General features: G+C 36.5%; 1 protein-coding gene across 4 annotated transcripts in view; it reads left to right on the top strand.

Moving 5' to 3' along the window:
• The window catches only part of LOC143246724 (phosphatidylserine synthase-like), a 65,384-nt gene that overhangs the window by 2,646 nt on the left and 34,954 nt on the right, over positions 1–27,784 (top strand). For all 4 annotated transcript variants that reach the window (XR_013026112.1, XR_013026113.1, XM_076493815.1 and 1 more), the window contains exons 2-4: positions 1,385–1,479; positions 4,169–4,213; positions 5,925–6,046. Coding sequence is in view for 2 of the 4 variants with exons in the window: in XM_076493815.1 (XP_076349930.1) it covers positions 1,385–1,479; positions 4,169–4,213; positions 5,925–6,046 (262 nt within the window). In the remaining 2 variants the exon portion in view is untranslated. The remainder of the gene's footprint in view (positions 1–1,384; positions 1,480–4,168; positions 4,214–5,924; positions 6,047–27,784) is intronic.

Raw genomic sequence — 27,784 nt, 5'->3', positions numbered from 1 at the left:
ACATTGCTGGCTTGCAAAATAATTTGAAACTACTGTTTGGGTGGCTGTATACAGTTGCAATCCAGCGAGTTTACCAACTCTATAAGGACAGTGGATTTTTAATGTCTGATGTTCCTTGTATTTGTGCTAAAGACTTCTAGCATTCGAATTAATGTAGTCTGCTCTCTTTTAATTATATACATTGATACACATGTGTGCAACCTGAACAACCGACAATGTGAAACAGGCTTTACCGCAGTAACAAATCTCTAGTTCATAGAGACTCCAAAATGTGACCCAGTTTGTAATTTTCATGTAGTCAGGAGAAGTGTGAAATTACCCATTCTTCAAGTGGAAAGTGCAGTGTGAAACCAGTCTAAGTATAACATCTTTATTATTGAATGATGGATGTAGATGTTTGTGTATCCTAGACACGAATGATGGATGTAGATGTTTGTGTATCCTAGACATGAATGATGGATGTAGATGTTTGTGTATCCTAGACATGAATGATGGATGTAGATGTTTGTGTATCCTAGGCACGAATGATGGATGTAGATGTTTGTGTATCCTAGACATGAATGATGGATGTAGATGTTTGTGTATCCTAGACACGAATGATGGATGTAGATGTTTGTGTATCCTAGGCACGAATGATGGATGTAGATGTTTGTGTATCCCTAGACACGAATGATGGATGTAGATGTTTGTGTATCCCAGACACCGAATGATGGATGTAGATGTTTGTGTATCCCAGACACGAATGATGGATGTAGATGTTTGTGTATCCCAGACACGAATGATGGATGTAGATGTTTGTGTATCCTAGACACGAATGATGGATGTAGATGTTTGTGTATCCCTGACACGAATGATGGATGTAGATGTTTGTGTATCCTAGACATGAATGATGGATGTAGATGTTTGTGTATCCTAGACACGAATGATGGATGTAGATGTTTGTGTATCCTAGACATGAATGACGGATCTAGATGTTTGTGTATCCTAGACATGAATGATGGATGTAGATGTTTGTGTATCCTAGACACGAATGATGGATGTAGATGTTTGTGTATCCTAGACATGAATGATGGATGTAGATGTTTGTGTATCCTAGACATGAATGACGGATGTAGATGTTTGTGTATCCTAGATATGAATGATGAATGTAGATGTTTGTGTATCCTAGACGTGGAAGGTGAATAGAATAATACTTGTAATGAAATACTTTGTTATAACAACAAAACATTGCATTGATAATAATTTGTGATAGGTATAACCTTGATGTGTGTTACATCAATTTTTTTTTACTCTTGTTGTATTTGATTATATCTGTACTTGAATATTTTATCAACCAATGTTACATCATATGTTGTTGAAGATAATGAAAATTTTATTTCTTCAGGGATGATGAAAAAAGTTTGGAAGATAATATCTGGAGTGGTATTTCCTGTGTCGTGTTTTTCTTCCTCATCATCAGCGTTTTAACGTTTCCAAACGGTAAGTTCATTTCAGGTGTGTTGTTACTTCTCATGTGCTTGTTGATGTATTTGTATGTAAAATTAGTAATGGACTGATAAATATAACTACTATCTTACATTTAACTTAGCTTTTAGTAAACTGAATTTATTTGTTTCTGTTTTTGGTACATGAAAAATATAATTCCAATATGTTAAGTTTAATGTCTGTTGTTCTGGTTCATCAGTTTCTGATGATATGTTTCTGAGATTTGCAGGACAATTTTATCACCCTTCAGCTTATGAAATTATTGGTCCTGTGAAACATGTAGTTTATATTTCTCGTGGTTCTACCTTCCGTTGTGGTTTCAGTTTTGTTGTTTTTTGTTTAACTCTAAGACCATGTGGATATTTCTCACATGTTTTATTGTTTAGTTTTTCACAGATGAAGGGAATTCCAGATATAATTCGAGGTAATTTTCATCACTTGGTTATAAACAGGTCTAGTATTTTGTTTCTCAGCTTTTCTACATTGAAAATTATTTTCTCATTTCCAGAAGGAAGGTTTCTTCTACATATAGAAAACAGACTGTCCTTTAATAACCAGCTATAGAAAACGGACTGTCCTTTAATAACCAGCTATAGAAAACAGACTGTCCTTTAATAACCAGCTATAGAAAACAGACTGTCCTTTAATAACCATCTATAGAAAACAGACTGTCCTTTAATAACCAGCTGTAGAAAACAGACTGTCCTTTAATAACCATCGATAGAAAACAGACTGTCCTTTAATAACCATCTATATAAAACAGACTGTCCTTTAATAACCATCTATATAAAACAGACTGTCCTTTATGTATTCTAAAGATTACTGGTATGGGTATTAAAACTTTTATTCTAATAAAAACATTACATTATATACAAAAAGCTCTTACATGGCTGGCATTAACAACATAACACCTATTGTAGTGCTGTTTAAATCAAGTCTTAATAATATGGCACCTACTGTAGTGATGTTTAGATCATATCTTAAATACATAACATCTACTGTAGTGCTGCTCATATAACATTTTAACAACACTTATTGTAGTGCTGTTCAGGTAATGGCTTAACAACATAATACCTGCTGTATTACTGTTAAAATAATTTCTTAACAACACAATACCTACTGTATTACTGTTAAAATAATTTCTTAACAACACAATACCTGCTGTATTACTGTTAAAATAATTTCTTAACAACACAATACCTACTGTAGTGCTGTTAAAATAATTTCTTAACAACACAATACCTACTGTATTACTGTTAAAATAATTTCTTAACAACACAATACCTACTGTAGTGCTGTTTAAATAATTTCTTAACAACACAATACCTACTGTATTACTGTTAAAATAATTTCTTAACAACACAATACCTACTGTAGTGCTGTTTAAATAATTTCTTAACAACACAATACCTACTGTAGTGCTGTTTAAATAATTTCTTAACAACACAATACCTACTGTAGTGCTGTTTAAATAATTTCTTAACAACACAATACCTACTGTATTACTGTTAAAATAATTTCTTAACAACACAATACCTACTGTAGTGCTGTTTAAATAATTTCTTAACAACACAATACCTACTGTAGTGCTGTTAAAATAATTTCTTAACAACACAATACCTACTGTAGTGCTGTTTAAATAATTTCTTAACAACACAATACCTACTGTAGTGCTGTTTAAATAATTTCTTAACAACATAATACCTGCTGTATTACTGTTAAAATAATTTCTTAACAACATAATACCTGCTGTATTACTGTTAAAATAATTTCTTAACAACACAATACCTGCTGTATTACTGTTAAAATAATTTCTTAACAACACAATACCTGCTGTATTACTGTTAAAATAATTTCTTAACAACACAATACCTGCTGTATTACTGTTTAAATCAAGTCTTAATAATACAACTCCCACTTCAGTGGTGTTTATATCAATCTTAATAATATAACACCTACTTCAATGCTGTTCAACATGACACCTAATTTGATGCTGTTCAAATCATGTCTTAAGAATATAACACCTAATTAGATGCTTTTCAAATAATGTCTTCATAATATAACTTAATTTGATGCTATTCAAATCATATCTGAACAACATAAAAGCTACTTGAGTACCCTTATTACTTATAAATCTATCTAAATTCCTTCTCTGTGTTCTTTTTTTAAACTGTGAAAAGTCTAAGGATAGATTATTTTCTGTTAGCCCTAATGACTGGTTGTATTGGAACCAATGTTGGTCGAGTCAGAGTGGTGACAAACCATTATGTAATTCTCTGTTCCTCATCGTAATGAGTTGTAGGTGTTTTATTTCAGATACAGTTTAATTTGATAAGTCAATCATAAGTTAAATTAAACAACTTAATGTTACTCAGAAAACTGCTTGTCTTCACACTTATTTCTGTATCAGAATAAAATTTAATAACTTTAAAGTAAAAACATAATTAAAATAGTGTTGTTGAGTGGACATTAAGTGATAGTCCTAAAATTTAGTGACAAAGATTTGAGGATGATGTTCTGTATTACATGTAGAGTTTTCTTTTTATTTCACAATTCTCACCAAGGTTAGGTGTAGTTATTGGGAAACTTTGAGACAAACTGTTGATTTTCCATCTTCACAGATATGATTCAGTTTTAGTTTACTATAAATGTTAAGTAACTGGTTGTTCTTTATTTGTTAAAGGTCCATTTACAAGGCCACATCCAGCAATATGGAGAATGGTGTTTGGTGAGTATTGAAGACCGTGACGTTTAAACATTTTATGATAAATTCAGTTTGTTTGTCTTTAAATATTAGCTAGGATTTTTTTCTTCTTGTATGTTCTATGTTGAGTTTCTTATCAAAAATGTTAGCAGGTTTGTATTAGATGTTTAATAATTATTCAGTGACTAACACATTTAACGTTATCCCTGTAAACACAGGTGAGGTCAAAGTGCACATTGTACAAATGTTTACAGGATGAAATTTAATACAGTATTAAGTATCTTATTCCAGAGTTATCAACTGTTCATTTTACTTCATGTTTTTGATTTAGCAACACTTCGGGTGGAAGAGAGTAAATATCAGGTACAATATAGAGGAACACTGAAGAAAACCGTTGACGCATGTTTTTAAAGCTCTAAAGGTTATTTAAAAACTTTATATTAATGGTACAATAGACTAAGTTATGCTTGTTCTTTGTACCAAGACAAGCTTTAACTCCAGTTTGTCTGTCCTTGTCAGAGTTAAACACTGACTATTTAGTTGACAGACGTAACTTTAGTGACAAACATGAGTTAACACTAGAAATAAACAACCTTCTAACACCCAAATATTGTTGGTATTTAATTAAACATCCAATGTTTGGCATTACGGATTCTTTAGGTGTTATAAGTTCATTTATTTCTAGTATTAATAAGTTTTTTGTAGATCAATATGCACTACAGAAACTAAGTATGTGACTTGTGTGTACTCGAGACATTTTAATAAAACCTTACTTTCATAGAGATACAGTTAGTAAATTTGGTCAGTATCACTTCTTCTTTAATAAAACCTTACTTTCATAGAGATACAGTTAGTAAATTTGGTCAGTATCACTTCTTCTTTAATAAAACCTTACATTCATAGAGATACAGTTAGTAAATTTGGTCAGTATCACTTCTTCTTTAATAAAACCTTACTTTCATAGAGATACAGTTAGTAAATTTGGTCAGTATCACTTCTTCTTTAATAAAACCTTACTTTCATAGAGATACAGTTAGTAAATTTGGTCAGTATCACTTCTGTACGAGCTCAGTTCATTCTCTTAAATTCTAGTTCTAAATGTAGTAAGGATGTTGAGGTGATCCAGAATGACATGGGTTATTTGGTGGATTCAAGTGTTATCTTGTTTAAGTTGAAACTTTAGTTAAAGTGAAAACCAAGATTTATGTATTTTCCTTTTAAATTTCCTGAAGAACACAAATTGTGTTTGTGATATTTTGTGTTTATTATGGTCTCAATTATAAAAACATTTTTATCAGGAATTTTTTTTGAAGGATGTTAGTCAACAACAAAATCACTTCTGTACTAAACATGTTATAAGTTGTTTATTTGCTTTATTTCTGTTTATCAGGAATAAGTGTTCATTTATTAATATCTAAATTACATCTGTACTAGAGATGTTGTAAGTTGTTTATTTGCTTTATTTCTGTTTATCAAGAATAAGTGTTCATTTGTTAATATGTAAATTGCTTATGTACTGAAGATGTTAAAAGTTGTTTATTTGTTTTATTTCTGTTTATTAGGATTAAGTGTTCATTTATTAATATCTAAATTACAACTGTACTAAAGATGTTATAAGTTGTTCATTTGTTTTATTTCTGTTTATTAGGATTAAGTGTTCATTTATTAATATGTAAATTACATCTGTAAAAAAAGATGTTATAAATTGTTTATTTATTTTATTTCTGTTTATCAGGATTAAGTGTTCTCTACTTAATGAGCCTGCTGTTCATTCTGTTTCAAAACTACAAGACCGTTAAGTCAATTATGTATTGGTTTTATCCAGATCTTGTTACATTCAAGATAGACTCTGAGAAGGTAAGATAGTGAACGATACATTGAACCCCGAACTGGTGACAAAACATTACAAGTATTTATGTCGTCAAGTGATATTCTAATGACATGTATTCAGACACAGATGTACTTACATACAAATATATACTTTATATATGACTTAGATAGTTGTCACAATGAATAAACAAATGTGCTGTGGGGAGCATCTACTTAGTTCAGCTAACACTTGTATAGAAAGTCTTGTTTGAATAATTTACAAAATTTGAGTTACTTTTGTAGATTAATCCTCTTAAACTTTGTTCACAAATGTTACTCTGAATTAGGTAGATGCTCCCCATTTCACTGTTGTTTATGTACACTTGATGTTACATTCATTCACAGTGTTCGTTATAGTGTTTCACAAATTTGTTTTTATTAATTAAATTATTATTTTCTATTTTAAATGTAGTGTGTGGATATAGGACTGATGTAAATTTCCTAGGCTAGCTAAATGTTGCTTAATAGTTTCAGGATTACATCTGAGAATAGTGCTAATAGATGAGGATATCCAACTTAGGAAACACTGAATTTTAGTCGTTACTAGTAAGAACACAAGAACAGAATGTTAATTACTGGGTAGATTTACAGTTCTAACTTGTGTAGTTATGTTGTTTTGATCAGAAGTTCATATTAATATTTCTAATAACCAAATAAAACACTGGACTATAGAAGGACAGTTTGGTAATTATTTCTCTATACAGCAACGTAGATAACTCATTGTTTTTACAGTTGTAAGTCTTATTACAAGACCATTTTTATAACAGAACTCTATAGAGATATTATTATTATTCAATAAATGATCTTATAAGTTGATTTTGATTCATATTCACAAATGTACAAACATGTATATAAACCTATATATTATAATATTAAACATTTAGTTAATTTGTTATTGTTAAAGGGTATGCAGTCACCTTTTTTATTATGTTTAAAATTATCATAAACTGTGTTTATTATTTACAACAATAATATTTAATAAGTTTAATATAATAAACATTAAAACTGATCATTCTGTAATCATTTTGTTAAAACCTGGAAGATACATTATTTCTTATTGCTTTTGGGATTTCAGTTAAATTTGCATAACATCAGCATAACTTGGTATTTTATTAGATTTAATTAACTTATTAAAGCCCTAAACAATGGTGAAACAAAGCTAAAGTGACCCGTCATAACAATGGTGAAACAAAGCTAAAGTGACCCTTAATAACAATGGTGAAACAAAGCTAAAGTGACCCGTCATAACAATGGTGAAACAAAGCTAAAGTGACCCGTTATAACATTTGATGAGTAAAATTTGAAGAGTAATAAAGATGCATGGGTGACAGTAATAAGCTAACTAGAAACTAGTGAAGTATTACAGTAAGCTAACTATAAACTAGTGAAGTATTACAGTAAGCTAACTAGAAACTAGTGAAGTATTACAGTAAGCTAACTAGAAACTAGTGAAGTAATACAATAAGCTAACTAGAAACTAGTGAAGTAACACAATAAGCTAACTAGAAACTAGTGAAGTATTACAATAAGCTAACTAGAAACTAGTGAAGTAATACAATAAGCTAACTAGAAACTAGTGAAGTATTACAGTAAGCTAACTAGAAACTAGTGAAGTAACACAATAAGCTAACTAGAAACTAGTGAAGTATTACAGTAAGCTAACTAGAAACTAGTGAAGTATTGAAATCAGTGTGAAAATATGTTGAAGTTTTTACTGACTTCTTTGTCCATTGCCAGATGTTTGCCAGTTACTTTAAAAGTTACTTGCAAGTGTTGTCCTCTGTTGGAAATGATGCATTCCAGTGTCTGTTTCATGCAAGTTATGTGACAAACCTTGGCCAATGAGACCGCCATTCCAATGTGTATCTCATGTAAATTATTATGTTAAAACTCTCCACCGACAAGAGTACCAGGCATTCTCATTATGCATGTGACTCCTTCAGTTGTACCAGGGTATCACTTCTTATTTCATGGTGTGTGGGTTTAGATGTTTATTATCATTATGGTGTCTCTCTGACACATTTTGTTGATTTATTATTCATCATGAAGTGCCTCCTACAAGTGTTTTTCCACTGGTGGCAGGTGGGGGTGACCCATTGTTAGATATATCTGTGATTATTTGCTAAGATATTGACTGTTAGATGGGTCAACCACTGTTTCCATAGCTTGCCCACTTTTTTTTCAAGAACAAGCCAAACTTGTTCAGTGTGATAACAATTTTGATATCCTTTTTCCATCATTGGATTTTGCTGTGTCTTCCCATGTCCCACCTGCAGAGTCTGCTAGGCCTAATGAGGCATTTTTAGACATGATTTCTGAGGTATGTAATGTTTTGTCCCGATCTCTTATAATTCCTTTCTTTCTTTGTTGCGTGTGACTTCTTATTTAGTCTTCCACTCTTTCTCAGATATTTTGGGTTCATGCCAAGCATTTTGTTTCCCAATTGGTTGAGGGGACTAGCATGCCTTGCCCCCATTGGTTATGGTTAAGTTTGCTTTGGCTTACCATCAAGCTGACTGTCAGTTTCTAGATTTTCAGCAATTGGAGTCTATTTTGTCAGTTTGAGGGGAAGAGGCACTCCTTGATTTTGTGGTATGTTTAACCCATGCCCAGTTTTTGTGCCTCTCTCTTACTCTTACTTCAATTCTGTAGTATTTATTTACCTTTCTAAGGCTGTGCATCTCTCTCTTCTTACTTCCACATTTGCTCACTTGTCATCCTTAGCTCTTGTCTTACACATGTGGTTTCTGTGTTGTTGGGATCTGGGTTATTTGCTGCCTACTTATTTTAGGGATTGTGCATAATTCCTTTTCTTTAGCCATGTTCCTTTCTTCTTTGGTAGTTTGTTTGTCTCGACTGGAACCATAACAATCACCTATTTCCATTCCACATCCTAGTCCTTCTCAGTCCTTACCTGTTCCTTGGTTTATTATCTCATTATTTTCTTCAATGTAGATCGGCACAATACCAGAAGCACAGGTGAATACTTGATTGTGCAAATTTGTCCCTTTTTGGCAATCTTTCATCACAGATCAATGGGTTGTTTTGGGTTCTATCAGATGGACTTGTCCCACAATTCCATTCCACATGTTTTGTCATAGGTACTGATTTCCTTCCTTCTGACTCAGGATCCCATTACCAGCTAGTGTCAGTAGGAGGTAGCTTAATACCTTCTGTCTCAACAGGCTGTCAGATTTGTGAATAATTTTTCTCCTAGCTTTTATTCCAGGCTGTTTGTTATCCTCAAGAAAACTGGAGACTAGTAGCCTATCATAGATTTGCCCCACCTCATTCAATTTGTTAATCTCCCTCATTTTATCACAGAATCATTTCTCACCCTCAGGTAGGTCTTTTCTCCAGGCATTTAGATCATCAAGATGGATGTTGCAAGTGCTTACTTACATATCCTAATAGCTTGGCAGTCCCAACCTTATCTTTGTTTTGTGCTTTACTTTTTGGGCTTGCTTTAGCCCCATATGGTTTTTGCTGAGTGGTTTGGACTTTTCTTCATTATCTTCATGTTCTATTGATGCATTTTCATTATTATATGAATGACTGGCTGCTGTTAGCTTGTTTTAAACAGGAATTTGCCTGTGATACTCTTCAGCTGTTCTGGGAGGCAATTCAAGTGGACTGGTTAATCAAAAAGCCTTTCCTTCAACTTACCCAATATCTGATCCATTTGGGTGTTTTTTTCAACATGAGTGTCAGTTGGGCTCATCCTTCTCTTTGACTTCATTTAACTTAGCTTTCAGTTCAATATATTCTTACAGCTTGTGAGGTTTTATTGCTTTTATGGATGTGATATTCTATGGCCACAATTGTCTTCTCAGGTTGTGCTCATCAGGGAGTTCTTCATGACTAGTAGAATCTTGTATGGGATTCTTTGCAGGCTCTTATTACCCTTCCTCCTAACATAATTGACAATCTGAGTTGGTGATTGGACAAGATTTACACTTTGGTGGGTATCCTGCTTCCTCATCCCTGTCCAGATTTACACACTTTCACGGATGCTACCTTTTAGAGCTAGAGGGAATGGGTCGATTAACAGAAGGCTTCAGAGTGTTGGTTTGCAGATAAAAAGTCTTATTGTATCAATGCTCTGGAGCTTCTAGCTGCACTTCAGGAATTGGATCATTCCATCCACCATCATCTAGTAATAAGTCATTCTGACAATTCCACAGTGGTTCCTTATCTCAATCAGCAGGGTGGCACCCATTCTTGATCAATTTTGTTTTTATATGTTGGAACTTCATTTTCTCGGTTCACTTGAAAGATATTTACATCATTGCCTTTCACATTTTGGGTTCTTTCAGTCTTGCTGTGGATTATCTTTCACATAGAGACAAAATCTATCTGACAGAGTGGTTTCTCAATCTTCATGTTTTCCAGTGGTGTTGCTTTCAATGGGGTATTCCTTACATCACTGCTTTCGCCACACACCTCAACACAAATTACCCATGTTTTCATCTTCAGCCCCTCATCCTCTTACCCTGACTGTTAGTACTTTCAACTAGGATTGGACCAACAAATACTAAAATGTTTATCCTCCCATTTACCTTCGTCACTGGATGATTTTGATCATCCATTCCTTCCAGTGTCAAGTACTTATTACTCCTTGCCAGCTGGCTCAAACATGGTTGCCTTGACTTTTCCTGTGCATAGCTTTGTTTCTTGTCTGGTCTGTTCACTCTTCCTCCATGGAAGTTTATTGGTGTAAATAAGTTGTTTTCTGCTATTGGTCTCTGTGTCAAGAATTTTCAGCTGATTGTCTTACTGTTCCTTGTATTACTGATTTTCTTGATAGGCTTTTTTGATTAGGAATTGTATATTTCCTTGATTACTGATTATCAGATGGCTTTATCCCACACCTTTTGGTTTTTCCAGATACTCTAGGATATTTATCTCTTCTATGTTCTCCTTGTTGATACATTCCTTCTGGATTTGCCGTCCTCTGTGGTGGTCTGTTCTTCCAAACTTGGATGTTAATGTGGTCCTCCATTGTCTCTGTTTGAACCTCTTTCCACGTGTTTCATGATTCATCTTTCTCTTGAGACTTATTTTCTTCTCTTATTAGGCTATGGAAGTTGGCTGTGTGATTTACTTACCATCATGTGTCATGTACTGTTAGGCTATGGAAGTTGGCTGTGTGATTTACTTACCATCATGTTTCATGTACTGTTAGGCTATGGGAGTTGGCTGTGTGATTTACTTACCATCATGTTTCATGTACTGTTAGGCTATGGGAGTTGGCTGTGTGATTTACTTACCATCATGTTTCATGTACTGTTAGGCTATGGAAGTTGGCTGTGTGATTTACTTACCATCATGTTTCATGAACTGTTAGGCTATGGAAGTTGGCTCTGTGATTTACTTACCATCATGTTTCATGTACTGTTAGGCTATGGAAGATGATTTACTTACCATCATGTTTCATGTACTGTTAGGCTATGGAAGTTGGCTGTGTGATTTACTTACCATCATGTTTCATGAACTGTTAGGCTATGGAAGTTGGCTCTGTGATTTACTTACCATCATGTTTCATGAACTGTTAGGCTATGGAAGTTGGCTCTGTGATTTACTTACCATCATGTTTCATGTACTGTTAGGCTATGGAAGTTGGCTGTGTGATTTACTTACCATCATGTGTCATGTACTGTTATGCTATGGAAGTTGGCTCTGTGATTTACTTACCATCATGTTTCATGTACTGTTAGGCTATGGAAGTTGGCTCTGTGATTTACTTACCATCATGTTTCATGCACTGTTAGGCTATGGAAGTTGGCTCTGTGATTTACTTACCATCATGTTTCATGTACTGTTAGGCTATGGAAGTTGGCTGTGTGATTTACTTACCATCATGTGTCATGTACTGTTAGGCTATGGAAGTTGGCTCTGTGATTTACTTACCATCATGTTTCATGAACTGTTAGGCTATGGAAGTTGGCTGTGTGATTTACTTACCATCATGTTTCATGTACTGTTAGGCTATGGAAGTTGGCTGTGTGATTTACTTACCATCATGTTTCATGTACTGTTAGGCTATGGAAGTTGGCTGTGTGATTTACTTACCATCATGTGTCATGTACTGTTAGGCTATGGAAGGTGATTTACTTACCATCATGTTTCATGTACTGTTAGGCTATGGAAGTTGGCTGTGTGATTTACTTACCATCATGTTTCATGTACTGTTAGGCTATGGAAGGTGATTTACTTACCATCATGTTTCATGTACTGTTAGGCTATGGAAGTTGGCTCTGTGATTTACTTACCATCATGTTTCATGTACTGTTAGGCTATGGAAGGTGATTTACTTACCATCATGTTTCATGTACTGTTAGGCTATGGAAGGTGATTTACTTACCATCATGTTTCATGTACTGTTAGGCTATGGAAGTTGGCTGTGTGATTTACTTACCATCATGTTTCATGTACTGTTAGGCTATGGAAGGTGATTTACTTACCATCATGTTTCATGTACTGTTAGGCTATGGAAGTTGTCTGTGTGATTTACTTACCATCATGTTTCATGTACTGTTAGGCTATGGAAGTTGGCTGTGTGATTTACTTACCATCATGTTTCATGTACTGTTAGGCTATGGAAGGTGATTTACTTACCATCATGTTTCATGTACTGTTAGGCTATGGAAGTTGGCTGTGTGATTTACTTACCATCATGTTTCATGTACTGTTAGGCTATGGAAGTTGGCTCTGTGATTTACTTACCATCATGTTTCATGTACTGTTAGGCTATGGAAGGTGATTTACTTACCATCATGTTTCATGTACTGTTAGGCTATGGAAGTTGGCTGTGTGATTTACTTACCATCATGTTTCATGCACTGTTAGGCTATGGAAGTTGGCTGTGTGATATACTTACCATCATGTTTCATGTACTGTTAGGCTTTGGAAGTTGGCTCTGTGATTTACTTACCATCATGTTTCATGTACTGTTAGGCTATGGAAGTTGGCTCTGTGATTTACTTACCATCATGTTTCATGTACTGTTAGGCTATGGAAGTTGGCTCTGTGATTTACTTACCATCATGTTTCATGCACTGTTAGGCTATGGAAGTTGGCTGTGTGATTTACTTACCATCATGTTTCATATACTGTTAGGCTATGGAAGTTGGCTCTGTGATTTACTTACCATCATGTTTCATGTACTGTTAGGCTATGGAAGTTGGCTGTGTGATTTACTTACCATCATGTGTCATGTACTGTTAGGCTATGGAAGTTGGCTGTGTGATTTACTTACCATCATGTTTCATGTACTGTTAGGCTATGGAAGGTGATTTACTTACCATCATGTTTCATGTACTGTTAGGCTATGGAAGGTGATTTACTTACCATCATGTTTCATGTACTGTTAGGCTATGGAAGTTGGCTGTGTGATTTACTTACCATCATGTTTCATGTACTGTTAGGCTATGGAAGTTGGCTCTGTGATTTACTTACCATCATGTTTCATGTACTGTTAGGCTATGGAAGTTGGCTGTGTGATTTACTTACCATCATGTGTCATGTACTATTAGGCTATGGAAGTTGTCTGTGTGATTTACTTACCATCATGTTTCATGCACTGTTAGGCTATGGAAGTTGGCTCTGTGATTTACTTACCATCATGTTTCATGTACTGTTAGGCTATGGAAGTTGGCTGTGTGATTTACTTACCATCATGTGTCATGTACTTTTAGGCTATGGAAGTTGGCTCTGTGATTTACTTACCATCATGTTTCATGTACTGTTAGGCTATGGAAGTTGGCTGTGTGATTTACTTACCATCATGTGTCATGTACTGTTAGGCTATGGAAGTTGTCTGTGTGATTTACTTACCATCATGTTTCATGCACTGTTAGGCTATGGAAGTTGGCTCTGTGATTTACTTACCATCATGTTTCATGTACTGTTAGGCTATGGAAGTTGGCTGTGTGATTTACTTACCATCATGTGTCATGTACTATTAGGCTATGGAAGTTGTCTGTGTGATTTACTTACCATCATGTTTCATGTACTGTTAGGCTATGGAAGTTGGCTCTGTGATTTACTTACCATCATGTTTCATGCACTGTTAGGCTATGGAAGTTGGCTGTGTGATTTACTTACCATCATGTGTCATGTACTATTAGGCTATGGAAGTTGTCTGTGTGATTTACTTACCATCATGTTTCATGCACTGTTAGGCTATGGAAGTTGGCTGTGTGATTTACTTACCATCATGTTTCATGTACTGTTAGGCTATGGAAGTTGGCTCTGTGATTTACTTACCATCATGTTTCATGTACTGTTAGGCTATGGAAGTTGGCTGTGTGATTTACTTACCATCATGTTTCATGTACTGTTAGGCTATGGAAGTTGGCTCTGTGATTTACTTACCATCATGTTTCATGTACTGTTAGGCTATGGAAGTTGGCTGTGTGATTTACTTACCATCATGTTTCATGTACTGTTAGGCTATGGAAGTTGGCTGTGTGATTTACTTACCATCATGTTTCATGTACTGTTAGGCTATGGAAGTTGGCTGTGTGATTTACTTACCATCATGTTTCATGTACTGTTAGGCTATGGAAGTTGGCTCTGTGATTTATGTACTGTTAGGCTATGGAAGTTGGCTGTGTGATTTACTTACCATCATGTTTCATGTACTGTTAGGCTATGGAAGTTGGCTGTGTGATTTACTTACCATCATGTTTCATGTACTGTTAGGCTATGGAAGTTGGCTCTGTGATTTACTTACCATCATGTTTCATGTACTGTTAGGCTATGGAAGTTGGCTCTGTGATTTACTTACCATCATGTTTCATGTACTGTTAGGCTATGGAAGTTGGCTGTGTGATTTACTTACCATCATGTTTCATGTACTGTTAGGCTATGGAAGTTGGCTGTGTGATTTACTTACCATCATGTTTCATGTACTGTTAGGCTATGGAAGTTGGCTGTGTGATTTACTTACCATCATGTTTCATGTACTGTTAGGCTATGGAAGTTGGCTGTGTGATTTACTTACCATCATGTTTCATGTACTGTTAGGCTATGGAAGTTGGCTGTGTGATTTACTTACCATCATGTTTCATGTACTGTTAGGCTATGGAAGTTGGCTGTGTGATTTACTTACCATCATGTTTCATGTACTGTTAGGCTATGGAAGTTGGCTGTGTGATTTACTTACCATCATGTTTCATGTACTGTTAGGCTATGGAAGTTGGCTGTGTGATTTACTTACCATCATGTTTCATGTACTGTTAGGCTATGGAAGTTGGCTCTGTGATTTACTTACCATCATGTTTCATGTACTGTTAGGCTATGGAAGTTGGCTCTGTGATTTACTTACCATCATGTTTCATGTACTGTTAGGCTATGGAAGTTGGCTGTGTGATTTACTTACCATCATGTTTCATGTACTGTTAGGCTATGGAAGTTGGCTCTGTGATTTACTTACCATCATGTTTCATGTACTGTTAGGCTATGGAAGTTGGCTGTGTGATTTACTTACCATCATGTTTCATGTACTGTTAGGCTATGGAAGTTGGCTCTGTGATTTACTTACCATCATGTTTCATGTACTGTTAGGCTATGGAAGTTGGCTGTGTGATTTACTTACCATCATGTTTCATGTACTGTTAGGCTATGGAAGTTGGCTGTGTGATTTACTTACCATCATGTTTCATGTACTGTTAGGCTATGGAAGTTGGCTGTGTGATTTACTTACCATCATGTGTCATGTACTGTTAGGCTATGGAAGTTGGCTCTGTGATTTACTTACCATCATGTTTCATGTACTGTTAGGCTATGGAAGTTGGCTGTGTGATTTACTTACCATCATGTTTCATGTACTGTTAGGCTATGGAAGTTGGCTGTGTGATTTACTTACCATCATGTTTCATGTACTGTTAGGCTATGGAAGTTGGCTGTGTGATTTACTTACCATCATGTTTCATGTACTGTTAGGCTATGGAAGTTGGCTCTGTGATTTACTTACCATCATGTTTCATGTACTGTTAGGCTATGGAAGTTGGCTGTGTGATTTACTTACCATCATGTTTCATGTACTGTTAGGCTATGGAAGTTGGCTGTGTGATTTACTTACCATCATGTTTCATGTACTGTTAGGCTATGGAAGTTGGCTGTGTGATTTACTTACCATCATGTTTCATGTACTGTTAGGCTATGGAAGTTGGCTGTGTGATTTACTTACCATCATGTTTCATGTACTGTTAGGCTATGGAAGTTGGCTCTGTGATTTACTTACCATCATGTTTCATGTACTGTTAGGCTATGGAAGTTGGCTGTGTGATTTACTTACCATCATGTTTCATGTACTGTTAGGCTATGGAAGTTGGCTCTGTGATTTACTTACCATCATGTTTCATGTACTGTTAGGCTATGGAAGTTGGCTCTGTGATTTACTTACCATCATGTTTCATGTACTGTTAGGCTATGGAAGTTGGCATCTGTGATTTACTTACCATCATGTTTCATGTACTGTTAGGCTATGGAAGTTGGCTGTGTGATTTACTTACCATCATGTTTCATGTACTGTTAGGCTATGGAAGTTGGCTCTGTGATTTACTTACCATCATGTTTCATGTACTGTTAGGCTATGGAAGTTGGCTGTGTGATTTACTTACCATCATGTTTCATGTACTGTTAGGCTATGGAAGTTGGCTCTGTGATTTACTTACCATCATGTTTCATGTACTGTTAGGCTATGGAAGTTGGCTGTGTGATTTACTTACCATCATGTTTCATGTACTGTTAGGCTATGGAAGTTGGCTCTGTGATTTACTTACCATCATGTTTCATGTACTGTTAGGCTATGGAAGTTGGCTCTGTGATTTACTTACCATCATGTTTCATGTACTGTTAGGCTATGGAAGTTGGCTCTGTGATTTACTTACCATCATGTTTCATGTACTGTTAGGCTATGGAAGTTGGCTGTGTGATTTACTTACCATCATGTTTCATGTACTAGGCTTGGAAGTTGGCTGTGATTTACTTATGGTTTCATGTACTGTTAGGCTATGGAAGTTGGCTGTGTGATTTACTTACCATCATGTTTCATGTACTGTTAGGCTATGGAAGTTGGCTCTGTGATTTACTTACCATCATGTTTCATGTACTGTTAGGCTATGGAAGTTGGCTCTGTGATTTACTTACCATCATGTTTCATGTACTGTTAGGCTATGGAAGTTGGCTCTGTGATTTACTTACCATCATGTTTCATGTACTGTTAGGCTATGGAAGTTGGCTGTGTGATTTACTTACCATCATGTTTCATGTACTGTTAGGCTATGGAAGTTGGCTCTGTGATTTACTTACCATCATGTTTCATGTACTGTTAGGCTATGGAAGTTGGCTCTGTGATTTACTTACCATCATGTTTCATGTACTGTTAGGCTATGGAAGTTGGCTGTGTGATTTACTTACCATCATGTTTCATGTACTGTTAGGCTATGGAAGTTGGCTCTGTGATTTACTTACCATCATGTTTCATGTACTGTTAGGCTATGGAAGTTGGCTCTGTGATTTACTTACCATCATGTTTCATGTACTGTTAGGCTATGGAAGTTGGCTCTGTGATTTACTTACCATCATGTTTCATGTACTGTTAGGCTATGGAAGTTGGCTGTGTGATTTACTTACCATCATGTTTCATGTACTGTTAGGCTATGGAAGTTGGCTGTGTGATTTACTTACCATCATGTTTCATGTACTGTTAGGCTATGGAAGTTGGCTGTGTGATTTACTTACCATCATGTTTCATGTACTGTTAGGCTATGGAAGTTGGCTGTGTGATTTACTTACCATCATGTTTCATGTACTGTTAGGCTATGGAAGTTGGCTCTGTGATTTACTTACCATCATGTTTCATGTACTGTTAGGCTATGGAAGTTGGCTCTGTGATTTACTTACCATCATGTTTCATGTACTGTTAGGCTATGGAAGTTGGCTGTGTGATTTACTTACCATCATGTTTCATGTACTGTTAGGCTATGGAAGTTGGCTGTGTGATTTACTTACCATCATGTTTCATGTACTGTTAGGCTATGGAAGTTGGCTGTGTGATTTACTTACCATCATGTTTCATGTACTGTTAGGCTATGGAAGTTGGCTGTGTGATTTACTTACCATCATGTTTCATGTACTGTTAGGCTATGGAAGTTGGCTGTGTGATTTACTTACCATCATGTTTCATGTACTGTTAGGCTATGGAAGTTGGCTGTGTGATTTACTTACCATCATGTTTCATGTACTGTTAGGCTATGGAACTGTGTGATTTACCATCATGTTTCATGTACTGTTAGGCTATGGAAGTTGGCTGTGTGATTTACTTACCATCATGTTTCATGTACTGTTAGGCTATGGAAGTTGGCTCTGTGATTTACTTACCATCATGTTTCATGTACTGTTAGGCTATGGAAGTTGGCTCTGTGATTTACTTACCATCATGTTTCATGTACTGTTAGGCTATGGAAGTTGGCTCTGTGATTTACTTACCATCATGTTTCATGTACTGTTAGGCTATGGAAGTTGGCTGTGTGATTTACTTACCATCATGTTTCATGTACTGTTAGGCTATGGAAGTTGGCTGTGTGATTTACTTACCATCATGTTTCATGTACTGTTAGGCTATGGAAGTTGGCTGTGTGATTTACTTACCATCATGTTTCATGTACTGTTAGGCTATGGAAGTTGGCTGTGTGATTTACTTACCATCATGTTTCATGTACTGTTAGGCTATGGAAGTTGGCTGTGTGATTTACTTACCATCATGTTTCATGTACTGTTAGGCTATGGAAGTTGGCTGTGTGATTTACTTACCATCATGTTTCATGTACTGTTAGGCTATGGAAGTTGGCTCTGTGATTTACTTACCATCATGTTTCATGTACTGTTAGGCTATGGAAGTTGGCTGTGTGATTTACTTACCATCATGTTTCATGTACTGTTAGGCTATGGAAGTTGGCTCTGTGATTTACTTACCATCATGTTTCATGTACTGTTAGGCTATGGAAGTTGGCTGTGTGATTTACTTACCATCATGTTTCATGTACTGTTAGGCTATGGAAGTTGGCTCTGTGATTTACTTACCATCATGTTTCATGTACTGTTAGGCTATGGAAGTTGGCTGTGTGATTTACTTACCATCATGTTTCATGTACTGTTAGGCTATGGAAGTTGGCTGTGTGATTTACTTACCATCATGTTTCATGTACTGTTAGGCTATGGAAGTTGGCTGTGTGATTTACTTACCATCATGTTTCATGTACTGTTAGGCTATGGAAGTTGGCTCTGTGATTTACTTACCATCATGTTTCATGTACTGTTAGGCTATGGAAGTTGGCTGTGTGATTTACTTACCATCATGTTTCATGTACTGTTAGGCTATGGAAGTTGGCTGTGTGATTTACTTACCATCATGTTTCATGTACTGTTAGGCTATGGAAGTTGGCTGTGTGATTTACTTACCATCATGTTTCATGTACTGTTAGGCTATGGAAGTTGGCTGTGTGATTTACTTACCATCATGTTTCATGTACTGTTAGGCTATGGAAGTTGGCTGGCTGTGATTTACTTACCATCATGTTTCATGTACTGTTAGGCTATGGAAGTTGGCTGTGTGATTTACTTACCATCATGTTTCATGTACTGTTAGGCTATGGAAGTTGGCTGTGTGATTTACTTACCATCATGTTTCATGTACTGTTAGGCTATGGAAGTTGGCTGTGTGATTTACTTACCATCATGTTTCATGTACTGTTAGGCTATGGAAGTTGGCTCTGTGATTTACTTACCATCATGTTTCATGTACTGTTAGGCTATGGAAGTTGGCTGTGTGATTTACTTACCATCATGTTTCATGTACTGTTAGGCTATGGAAGTTGGCTCTGTGATTTACTTACCATCATGTGATTTACTTACCATCATGTTTCATGTACTGTTAGGCTATGGAAGTTGGCTGTGTGATTTACTTACCATCATGTTTCATGTACTGTTAGGCTATGGAAGTTGGCTGTGTGATTTACTTACCATCATGTTTCATGTACTGTTAGGCTATGGAAGTTGGCTCTGTGATTTACTTACCATCATGTTTCATGTACTGTTAGGCTATGGAAGTTGGCTGTGTGATTTACTTACCATCATGTTTCATGTACTGTTAGGCTATGGAAGTTGGCTCTGTGATTTACTTACCATCATGTTTCATGTACTGTTAGGCTATGGAAGTTGGCTGTGTGATTTACTTACCATCATGTTTCATGTACTGTTAGGCTATGGAAGTTGGCTCTGTGATTTACTTACCATCATGTTTCATGTACTGTTAGGCTATGGAAGTTGGCTGTGTGATTTACTTACCATCATGTTTCATGTACTGTTAGGCTATGGAAGTTGGCTGTGTGATTTACTTACCATCATGTTTCATGATTTACTGTGATTTACCATCATGTTTCATGTACTGTTAGGCTATGGAAGTTGGCTGTGTGATTTACTTACCATCATGTTTCATGTACTGTTAGGCTATGGAAGTTGGCTCTGTGATTTACTTACCATCATGTTTCATGTACTGTTAGGCTATGGAAGTTGGCTGTGTGATTTACTTACCATCATGTTTCATGTACTGTTAGGCTATGGAAGTTGGCTGTGTGATTTACTTACCATCATGTTTCATGTACTGTTAGGCTATGGAAGTTGGCTCTGTGTGATTTACTTACCATCATGTTTCATGTACTGTTAGGCTATGGAAGTTGGCTGTGTGATTTACTTACCATCATGTTTCATGTACTGTTAGGCTATGGAAGTTGGCTCTGTGATTTACTTACCATCATGTTTCATGTACTGTTAGGCTATGGAAGTTGGCTGTGTGATTTACTTACCATCATGTTTCATGTACTGTTAGGCTATGGAAGTTGGCTGTGTGATTTACTTACCATCATGTTTCATGTACTGTTAGGCTGGAATGATTTACTTACCATCATGTTTCATGTACTGTTGGCTATGGAAGTTGGTGTGATTTACTTACCATCATGTTTCATGTACTGTTAGGCTATGGAAGTTGGCTGTGTGATTTACTTACCATCATGTTTCATGTACTGTTAGGCTATGGAAGTTGGCTCTGTGATTTACTTACCATCATGTTTCATGTACTGTTAGGCTATGGAAGTTGGCTCTGTGATTTACTTACCATCATGTTTCATGTACTGTTAGGCTATGGAAGTTGGCTGTGTGATTTACTTACCATCATGTTTCATGTACTGTTAGGCTATGGAAGGTGATTTACTTACCATCATGTTTCATGTACTGTTAGGCTATGGAAGTTGGCTAGGCTATGGAAGTTGTGATTTACTTACCATCATGTTTCATGTACTGTTAGGCTATGGAAGTTGGCTGTGTGATTTACTTACCATCATGTTTCATGTACTGTTAGGCTATGGAAGTTGGCTGTGTGATTTACTTACCATCATGTTTCATGTACTGTTAGGCTATGGAAGTTGGCTCTGTGATTTACTTACCATCATGTTTCATGTACTGTTAGGCTATGGAAGTTGGCTCTGTGATTTACTTACCATCATGTTTCATGTACTGTTAGGCTATGGAAGTTGGCTAGGCTATGTGATTTACTTACCATCATGTTTCATGTACTGTTAGGCTATGGAAGTTGGCTCTGTGATTTACTTACCATCATGTTTCATGTACTGTTAGGCTATGGAAGTTGGCTCTGTGATTTACTTACCATCATGTTTCATGTACTGTTAGGCTATGGAAGTTGGCTGTGTGATTTACTTACCATCATGTTTCATGTACTGTTAGGCTATGGAAGTTGGCTCTGTGATTTACTTACCATCATGTTTCATGTACTGTTAGGCTATGGAAGTTGGCTCTGTGATTTACTTACCATCATGTTTCATGTACTGTTAGGCTATGGAAGTTGGCTGTGTGATTTACTTACCATCATGTTTCATGTACTGTTAGGCTATGGAAGTTGGCTCTGTGATTTACTTACCATCATGTTTCATGTACTGTTAGGCTATGGAAGTTGGCTGTGTGATTTACTTACCATCATGTTTCATGTACTGTTAGGCTATGGAAGTTGGCTCTGTGATTTACTTACCATCATGTTTCATGTACTGTTAGGCTATGGAAGTTGGCTGTGTGATTTACTTACCATCATGTTTCATGTACTGTTAGGCTATGGAAGATTTACTTACCATCATGTTTCATGTACTGTTAGGTGATTTACTTACCATCATGTTTCATGTACTGTTAGGCTATGGAAGATTTACTTACCATCATGTTTCATGTACTGTTAGGCTATGGAAGTTGGCTGATTTACTTACCATCATGTTTCATGTACTGTTAGGCTATGGAAGTTGGCTCTGTGATTTACTTACCATCATGTTTCATGTACTGTTAGGCTATGGAAGTTGGCTCTGTGATTTACTTACCATCATGTTTCATGTACTGTTAGGCTATGGAAGTTGGTACTGTTAGGCTGGCTGTGTGATTTACTTACCATCATGTTTCATGTACTGTTAGGCTATGGAAGTTGGCTCTGTGATTTACTTACCATCATGTTTCATGTACTGTTAGGCTATGGAAGTTGGCTGTGTGATTTACTTACCATCATGTTTCATGTACTGTTAGGCTATGGAAGTTGGCTGTGTGATTTACTTACCATCATGTTTCATGTACTGTTAGGCTATGGAAGTTGGCTGTGTGATTTACTTACCATCATGTTTCATGTACTGTTAGGCTATGGAAGTTGGCTCTGTGATTTACTTACCATCATGTTTCATGTACTGTTAGGCTATGGAAGTTGGCTCTGTGATTTACTTACCATCATGTTTCATGTACTGTTAGGCTATGGAAGTTGGCTCTGTGATTTACTTACCATCATGTTTCATGTACTGTTAGGCTATGGAAGTTGGCTGTGTGATTTACTTACCATCATGTTTCATGTACTGTTAGGCTATGGAAGTTGGCTGTGTGTGATTTACTTACCATCATGTTTCATGTACTGTTAGGCTATGGAAGTTGGCTGTGTGATTTACTTACCATCATGTTTCATGTACTGTTAGGCTATGGAAGTTGGCTCTGTGATTTACTTACCATCATGTTTCATGTACTGTTAGGCTATGGAAGTTGGCTCTGTGATTTACTTACCATCATGTTTCATGTACTGTTAGGCTATGGAAGTTGGCTCTGTGATTTACTTACCATCATGTTTCATGTACTGTTAGGCTATGGAAGTTGGCTCTGTGATTTACTTACCATCATGTTTCATGTACTGTTAGGCTATGGAAGTTGGCTCTGTGATTTACTTACCATCATGTTTCATGTACTGTTAGGCTATGGAAGTTGGCTGTGTGATTTACTTACCATCATGTTTCATGTACTGTTAGGCTATGGAAGTTGGCTCTGTGATTTACTTACCATCATGTTTCATGTACTGTTAGGCTATGGAAGTTGGCTCTGTGATTTACTTACCATCATGTTTCATGTACTGTTAGGCTATGGAAGTTGGCTGTGTGATTTACTTACCATCATGTTTCATGTACTGTTAGGCTATGGAAGTTGGCTGTGTGATTTACTTACCATCATGTTTCATGTACTGTTAGGCTATGGAAGTTGGCTCTGTGATTTACTTACCATCATGTTTCATGTACTGTTAGGCTATGGAAGTTGGCTCTGTGATTTACTTACCATCATGTTTCATGTACTGTTAGGCTATGGAAGTTGGCTGTGTGATTTACTTACCATCATGTTTCATGTACTGTTAGGCTATGGAAGTTGGCTGTGTGATTTACTTACCATCATGTTTCATGTACTGTTAGGCTATGGAAGTTGGCTGTGTGATTTACTTACCATCATGTTTCATGTACTGTTAGGCTATGGAAGTTGGCTGTGTGATTTACTTACCATCATGTTTCATGTACTGTTAGGCTATGGAAGTTGGCTCTGTGATTTACTTACCATCATGTTTCATGTACTGTTAGGCTATGGAAGTTGGCTGTGTGATTTACTTACCATCATGTTTCATGTACTGTTAGGCTATGGAAGTTGGCTCTGTGATTTACTTACCATCATGTTTCATGTACTGTTAGGCTATGGAAGTTGGCTGTGTGATTTACTTACCATCATGTTTCATGTACTGTTAGGCTATGGAAGTTGGCTCTGTGATTTACTTACCATCATGTTTCATGTACTGTTAGGCTATGGAAGTTGGCTGTGTGATTTACTTACCATCATGTTTCATGTACTGTTAGGCTATGGAAGTTGGCTCTGTGATTTACTTACCATCATGTTTCATGTACTGTTAGGCTATGGAAGTTGGCTGTGTGATTTACTTACCATCATGTTTCATGTACTGTTAGGCTATGGAAGTTGGCTTGGATTTACTTACCATCATGTTTCATGTATTAGGCTATGGAAGTTGGCTCTGTGATTTACCATCATGTTTCATGTACTGTTAGGCTATGGAAGTTGGCTCTGTGATTTACTTACCATCATGTTTCATGTACTGTTAGGCTATGGAAGTTGGCTCTGTGATTTACTTACCATCATGTTTCATGTACTGTTAGGCTATGGAAGTTGGCTCTGTGATTTACTTACCATCATGTTTCATGTACTGTTAGGCTATGGAAGTTGGCATCATGTGACTGTTTACTTACCATCATGTTTCATGTACTGTTAGGCTATGGAAGTTGGCTGTGTGATTTACTTACCATCATGTTTCATGTACTGTTAGGCTATGGAAGTTGGCTCTGTGATTTACTTACCATCATGTTTCATGTACTGTTAGGCTATGGAAGTTGGCTGTGTGATTTACTTACCATCATGTGTTCATGATTTACTTACCACTGTTAGGCTATGGAAGTTGGCTCTGTGATTTACTTACCATCATGTTTCATGTACTGTTAGGCTATGGAAGTTGGCTGTGTGATTTACTTACCATCATGTTTCATGTACTGTTAGGCTATGGAAGTTGGCTGTGTGATTTACTTACCATCATGTTTCATGTACTGTTAGGCTATGGAAGTTGGCTCTGTGATTTACTTACCATCATGTTTCATGTACTGTTAGGCTATGGAAGTTGGCTCTGTGATTTACTTACCATCATGTTTCATGTACTGTTAGGCTATGGAAGTTGGCTCTGTGATTTACTTACCATCATGTTTCATGTACTGTTAGGCTATGGAAGTTGGCTGTGTGATTTACTTACCATCATGTTTCATGTACTGTTAGGCTATGGAAGTTGGCTGTGTGATTTACTTACCATCATGTTTCATGTACTGTTAGGCTATGGAAGTTGGCTGTGTGATTTACTTACCATCATGTTTCATGTACTGTTAGGCTATGGAAGTTGGCTGTGTGATTTACTTACCATCATGTTTCATGTACTGTTAGGCTATGGAAGTTGGCTGGAAGTTGGCTCTGTGATTTACTTACCATCATGTTTCATGTACTGTTAGGCTATGGAAGTTGGCTGTGTGATTTACTTACCATCATGTGTCATGTACTGTTAGGCTATGGAAGTTGGCTCTGTGATTTACTTACCATCATGTTTCATGTACTGTTAGGCTATGGAAGTTGGCTGTGTGATTTACTTACCATCATGTTTCATGTACTGTTAGGCTATGGAAGTTGGCTGTGTGATTTACTTACCATCATGTTTCATGTACTGTTAGGCTATGGAAGTTGGCTGTGTGATTTACTTACCATCATGTGTCATGTACTGTTAGGCTATGGAAGTTGGCTGTGTGATTTACTTACCATCATGTGTCATGTACTGTTAGGCTATGGAAGTTGGCTGTGTGATTTACTTACCATCATGTTTCATGTACTGTTAGGCTATGGAAGTTGGCTGTGTGATTTACTTACCATCATGTGTCATGTACTGTTAGGCTATGGAAGTTGGCTCTGTGATTTACTTACCATCATGTTTCATGTACTGTTAGGCTATGGAAGTTGGCTCTGTGATTTACTTACCATCATGTTTCATGTACTGTTAGGCTATGGAAGTTGGCTCTGTGATTTACTTACCATCATGTGTCATGTACTGTTAGGCTATGGAAGTTGGCTGTGTGATTTACTTACCATCATGTGTCATGTACTGTTAGGCTATGGAAGTTGGCTGTGTGATTTACTTACCATCATGTTTCATGTACTGTTAGGCTATGGAAGTTGGCTCTGTGATTTACTTACCATCATGTTTCATGTACTGTTAGGCTATGGAAGTTGGCTGTGTGATTTACTTACCATCATGTTTCATGTACTGTTAGGCTATGGAAGTTGGCTGTGTGATTTACTTACCATCATGTTTCATGTACTGTTAGGCTATGGAAGTTGGCTGTGTGATTTACTTACCATCATGTTTCATGTACTGTTAGGCTATGGAAGTTGGCTGTGTGATTTACTTACCATCATGTTTCATGTACTGTTAGGCTATGGAAGTTGGCTGTGTGATTTACTTACCATCATGTTTCATGTACTGTTAGGCTATGGAAGTTGGCTGTGTGATTTACTTACCATCATGTTTCATGTACTGTTAGGCTATGGAAGTTGGCTCATGTGATTTACTTACCATCATGTTTCATGTACTGTTAGGCTATGGAAGTTGGCTCTGTGATTTACTTACCATCATGTTTCATGTACTGTTAGGCTATGGAAGTTGGCTCTGTGATTTACTTACCATCATGTTTCATGTACTGTTAGGCTATGGAAGTTGGCTGTGTGATTTACTTACCATCATGTTTCATGTACTGTTAGGCTATGGAAGTTGGCTCTGTGATTTACTTACCATCATGTTTCATGTACTGTTAGGCTATGGAAGTTGGCTGTGTGATTTACTTACCATCATGTTTCATGTACTGTTAGGCTATGGAAGTTGGCTGTGTGATTTACTTACCATCATGTTTCATGTACTGTTAGGCTATGGAAGTTGGCTGTGTGATTTACTTACCATCATGTTTCATGTACTGTTAGGCTATGGAAGTTGGCTGTGTGATTTACTTACCATCATGTTTCATGTACTGTTAGGCTATGGAAGTTGGCTGTGTGATTTACTTACCATCATGTTTCATGTACTGTTAGGCTATGGAAGTTGGCTCTGTGATTTACTTACCATCATGTTTCATGTACTGTTAGGCTATGGAAGTTGGCTGTGTGATTTACTTACCATCATGTTTCATGTACTGTTAGGCTATGGAAGTTGGCTGTGTGATTTACTTACCATCATGTTTCATGTACTGTTAGGCTATGGAAGTTGGCTGTGTGATTTACTTACCATCATGTTTCATGTACTGTTAGGCTATGGAAGTTGGCTGTGTGATTTACTTACCATCATGTTTCATGTACTGTTAGGCTATGGAAGTTGGCTGTGTGATTTACTTACCATCATGTTTCATGTACTGTTAGGCTATGGAAGTTGTCTGTGTGATTTACTTACCATCATGTTTCATGTACTGTTAGGCTATGGAAGTTGGCTCTGTGATTTACTTACCATCATGTTTCATGTACTGTTAGGCTATGGAAGTTGGCTCTGTGATTTACTTACCATCATGTTTCATGTACTGTTAGGCTATGGAAGTTGGCTGTGTGATTTACTTACCATCATGTTTCATGTACTGTTAGGCTATGGAAGTTGTCTGTGTGATTTACTTACCATCATGTTTCATGTACTGTTAGGCTATGGAAGTTGGCTCTGTGATTTACTTACCATCATGTTTC

Source organism: Tachypleus tridentatus, chromosome 3, assembly GCF_004210375.1.
Source record: "Tachypleus tridentatus isolate NWPU-2018 chromosome 3, ASM421037v1, whole genome shotgun sequence".
Taxonomy (NCBI): domain Eukaryota; kingdom Metazoa; phylum Arthropoda; class Merostomata; order Xiphosura; family Limulidae; genus Tachypleus; species Tachypleus tridentatus.
Note: the sequence above shows the minus strand (reverse complement) of the source record. Positions and strands in the feature narration are given on the sequence as shown.